General features: G+C 44.3%; 1 protein-coding gene across 2 annotated transcripts; it reads right to left on the bottom strand.

Moving 5' to 3' along the window:
• Window positions 1-3,315, bottom strand: LOC104597266 (cation/H(+) antiporter 15-like). Of its 2 annotated transcripts, XR_735190.3 has the most exons (4): window positions 2,791-3,314; window positions 1,615-2,598; window positions 331-1,495; window positions 1-217 (listed from the first exon to the last, which is right to left on the bottom strand). XR_735190.3 is itself a non-coding variant. In XM_010258728.3 (3 exons), exons 1-3 carry the CDS (start codon window positions 3,298-3,300, stop codon window positions 395-397), a joined length of 2,595 nt encoding a protein of 864 aa, XP_010257030.2. In that variant the 5' UTR covers window positions 3,301-3,315; the 3' UTR covers window positions 327-394. The 2 variants fall into 2 exon arrangements, 1 of the variants encoding a protein (XP_010257030.2); XM_010258728.3 differs by lacking the exon at window positions 1-217 and having other exon boundaries at window positions 327-1,495; window positions 2,791-3,315.
• Between the last annotated feature and the right edge of the window lie 525 nt (window positions 3,316-3,840).

The raw sequence follows: 3,840 nt of genomic DNA, 5'->3' as shown, positions 1-3,840 counted from the left end.
GACAATAATTTTTTTTTTTTTAAAAAAAAAAAAGAGTTAATTAATATTCTACAAAGTGTAAAGTTGATTGTTATGTACAAGGCGCACTAACATTCCGATACAAATGTCAAAATATAATCACAAAACCCATCTCTAACCAAAGTAAGCATGCAAGAACCAGACCTGCAGAGCTCGAGCCCAATTAACCTCCAAAGTTGGGGCAAGTGTGTTTTTTCTCCTGGAAATTAAGGGAAAAGAAAAGATTAGATTGGTTGAATTAATATTAGGGGTTTGTAGCTAGCCTAATGGACATATATAGTGAATAGACAGAGACGCGCGACAGAGACTCACAGTTAGCAGCATTAAGGATAAGATTCCAATCTACATCGACTGCGAGTGTATATATAAATATCCATCACATCCCTGCTTGCACAACCAAGAGAGAGTAGTTATTTTGCAAAAAGTCTGAGGATGCAAGCATGTCGCCGAGCACCCCAAGTTCTGAATTTTCACTCCAATCTTCCATAGCTCCACTGAGCATCTTGCAGGCCCCATGCCGTCTCCCCACCATCACAAGCTCGAACTCAGCCTTTAGAGATCGAATTAGAAGCAGAGCTTGCTCCACATCATTTACAACCTCCTCGCGGAACACTGCACAGTCATTGTAGATGTTCTTGAGTCTAAATTCGTGTAGGACTGATTCGTCGAGCTGTTTTTCCCTCTCATTATCGTTGCCGTCGTCGGATATTTGAAACCTTATGACGGTGACACTCAATCCGGGGTGGGCGGACATCCGACTGCACAGTGCTAGTGTCTCACGATCATCTGGTCCGCCAAAGAAGATGAAAAGCACGCTGTAAGAGAAGTGTCCACGCACCACAAGGCGACAACATTTGTAACCCTGACCCACAAGGAGGCCGACGGAGCAAGGTGCAACGGTGAGTACGTTCTGGATAAGGTTAGAGAAGGCAGTACCACCCCCTGCACCCACATTGGTGTCGTTCCCTTGGAATGGCAACAGAATTAGAGAAGCCCTGTTATCATGAGCTATCTTACAAATATCCTCGTGCATGGTTTTGTAGGGGGCGATGATGGTGAAAGGACGAAAGCCGACAGTCCCATGGGAGCAGTCTGAGTACTTTCTGAAGGCACTCATGATAAGATCGGAGGTAGTTAGCTTTCGGGAGTCACACCTGTAAATGGTGCTAGGATCGGCTACCAAAGCAAGAGATCGACCGACCAACTTAACCAGGTGGAGCACATAGATGTAGATGGGGCTTTCCGAGGTTGGATGGAAAGCTTCGATGAGGGAGGTATTGTCGTTAACACTTCTGTCGTCGTGGAGGCAAGCGACGATTCGAAGCTCATGGTTGGGTCGTGCGTTTTGGATTGTTCCCGCTGCGTGTGTGGCGAAGTACCTTGGGGGCTTGTAGAGGCTTGTGAGCAACGGCGTTGTTAAGGCTGTGACCAAGAGGTCGTTCAGTACGAATATAGTAAAGCATTCGTCGTCGATCACCTGCGCGCATTAAGCATTAATTAATTAAAAGGGATTAAACAAACAATCAATCAATTAAAGGGATTAAAATAATGGAAAGTTCACGGCCGGCGGCCGGCCGGCCGGCCTCAGTGCCTCACCTTAGAAATTCTCCACATCCGGAACGCGCTTACGTTGATGATGCCCCTGGTATTCAACATAAGAGCCAGGCACAGTGAATGTTGAGCGTTGAGGTTGCAAGGTAACATAGTGCCTATCAGCTTCCCAACGCGTCCGATGAAAATGATGAATTCCAGAACTGCCAAATTCTTAACATTCCGTATCTTGAAAATATTGAAGAACAAGCCACATCGAAGAAAGAAGAAGGGAAGAAGAATCTCTCCCAGGATGATTTCAGTCCTTTCCACTACGGTCACCCCCAGTGTTGAGCCCTCGGGTATAATTACCCCAAGGGCAAAAGCCCCACTCATAGCAGTGATACCTATGACGTCGCCGATGAATCCAGTCACCAACACTCCCAGCAGTATAATCACGATGGAAGACTGACCCACCGCATTTCCCTCGGGAGTTTTCCTGATAATCCCTACAATTCCCGGCCGTAGCACGTAGATTGTACAAACGAGAAATGCAGCCACGGACACGATTGCCGAAATTGCGCTCACCAAGTTTTTCTGCCGGAAAACGGTAGTGCCTGCTATGAAGGACCATGACACCATGTCGTTCACTATTGCACAGGACATTGCAAGCTTGCCCAATTCAGAGGTCAGCAGATTCAGCTCATCCATTACATGAGCAATAGCTGGGAAGGAACTTATTGCCCAAGTTAGAGACAATAATACGAGAAACCATGGCTCCAACGGTACCAAGATGTATGAGCGTAGGTAGTGCAGGCAAAATGTTATGAGCATGAAAGGAATTACAAAGTTTGACAGACCGATCTTCAATGCATTTCTATTGGGCTTCAATATTAAATTTGTTTCCATCTTCACACCGACCAAGAAGTACATGTACAGCATCGCTAACTCAGATAATGTATTCAATACCGCTTCTTTGGTTTCATCGTACACCAGTCTCTCAAGAGTCTCACTCTGCCCTAACACCGTCGGCCCCAACATTATACCACTCTTTACCAGTTACCACCAAAGAAATTTTTATATATTAGAACAGGAGACCCAGGAGCAAGAAAACCAAACCATGCAACATATTATATTTATTTTTATATTAATTAATTAAAGGCAGGGTGAATGTTAGACAAAATAAAGATGAGAATTAATGTATGCAGCAAATATATATTAACAGAAAAAAAAATTACTTACGAGGAAACTTGCAATGAATTTGGGTTGCTTAAGAGGTTTGATGACGATGTGGATTAGACGGCTGACCAGCACAACTATGAAAATTTGAAAAATCGAGATAGGTACGACGTAATTCAGAGGATTGTCTCCAGACCAAATCCCTCTAGAGTTGATGTTTAAATTTTCCGATTTACACACCTCATTCATTGATGTCAAATTCAATGGAAGGTTGGGTGGTTGATTCTGATTCTGGGAGCTCATTTTCTCTCTCTCTCTCTCCTTTTGTCCGTGGGCGAAGGATAGGCCTTCACAATGAGGAGGAGGAGAAGGAAGAGGAAAAGGGGGGCGGCAGGCGGCGGTGGTGGTGGTGGAGGAGGAGGAGAAGAGGGAGTCACTGTCACAGGAGAGAGAGAGAGAGAAAGAGAGAGATGGGGATGGATGGTTAGCGTGGTCTAAGGGCCCCAAACACTTTGAACGTGTCGTAAAAGCACTCTCCTCCGGATCTGCTGCTGGTGATGAGCTCATGACCATTAGTCCTTATTTTCGTTGAAAACATTTTTAAAGACAAAAGAATACTATAGTGTTCCCCTCTCCCGAGGCGTGAGAGAGTTATAAATGGTGGTGTCGTGGCAAGGGGCAACAAAATCATAAATAAAAGGGGTGGGATTTGAAACAGGAAGAGTGAATGATGGATAGGGGCAAAGAGGTAAATTGAAAAGGCAAAGATAAAAATCTCCAAAGGATAATTGCAAAGGGTAATAAGGTAAATGAGGAAAATTGAATGGATAAGGGAGAAAGAAGATGGGGATTGGATTGGGATGGAAATAGGATTATTTATTTATGGGTGGTGGTGGAAGGACCGAGATGGAGATGGAGATGGAGATGGAGATGGATGACTCTCTCCCTGCCTCATCTCATCATGGCTTGGTTTGGTTAGTTGACGTGGGCGTAACATGCATGAGTTCGAATTCTGTGTACCCTCCGATTCACAGGAAGTGTGCACATGCAAATGAAAAATGAATATATCACTTTATTAAAATAACAGGAATTTAACAAAATGCACGATATTTT

The sequence above is a fragment of the Nelumbo nucifera genome, chromosome 2 (genome assembly GCF_055504915.1).
Source record: "Nelumbo nucifera cultivar China Antique chromosome 2, China Antique-T2T, whole genome shotgun sequence".
Lineage (NCBI taxonomy): Eukaryota > Viridiplantae > Streptophyta > Magnoliopsida > Proteales > Nelumbonaceae > Nelumbo > Nelumbo nucifera.
The sequence above is the reverse complement of the archived record's forward strand: the minus strand, read 5'-3'. Positions and strand labels throughout refer to the sequence as shown.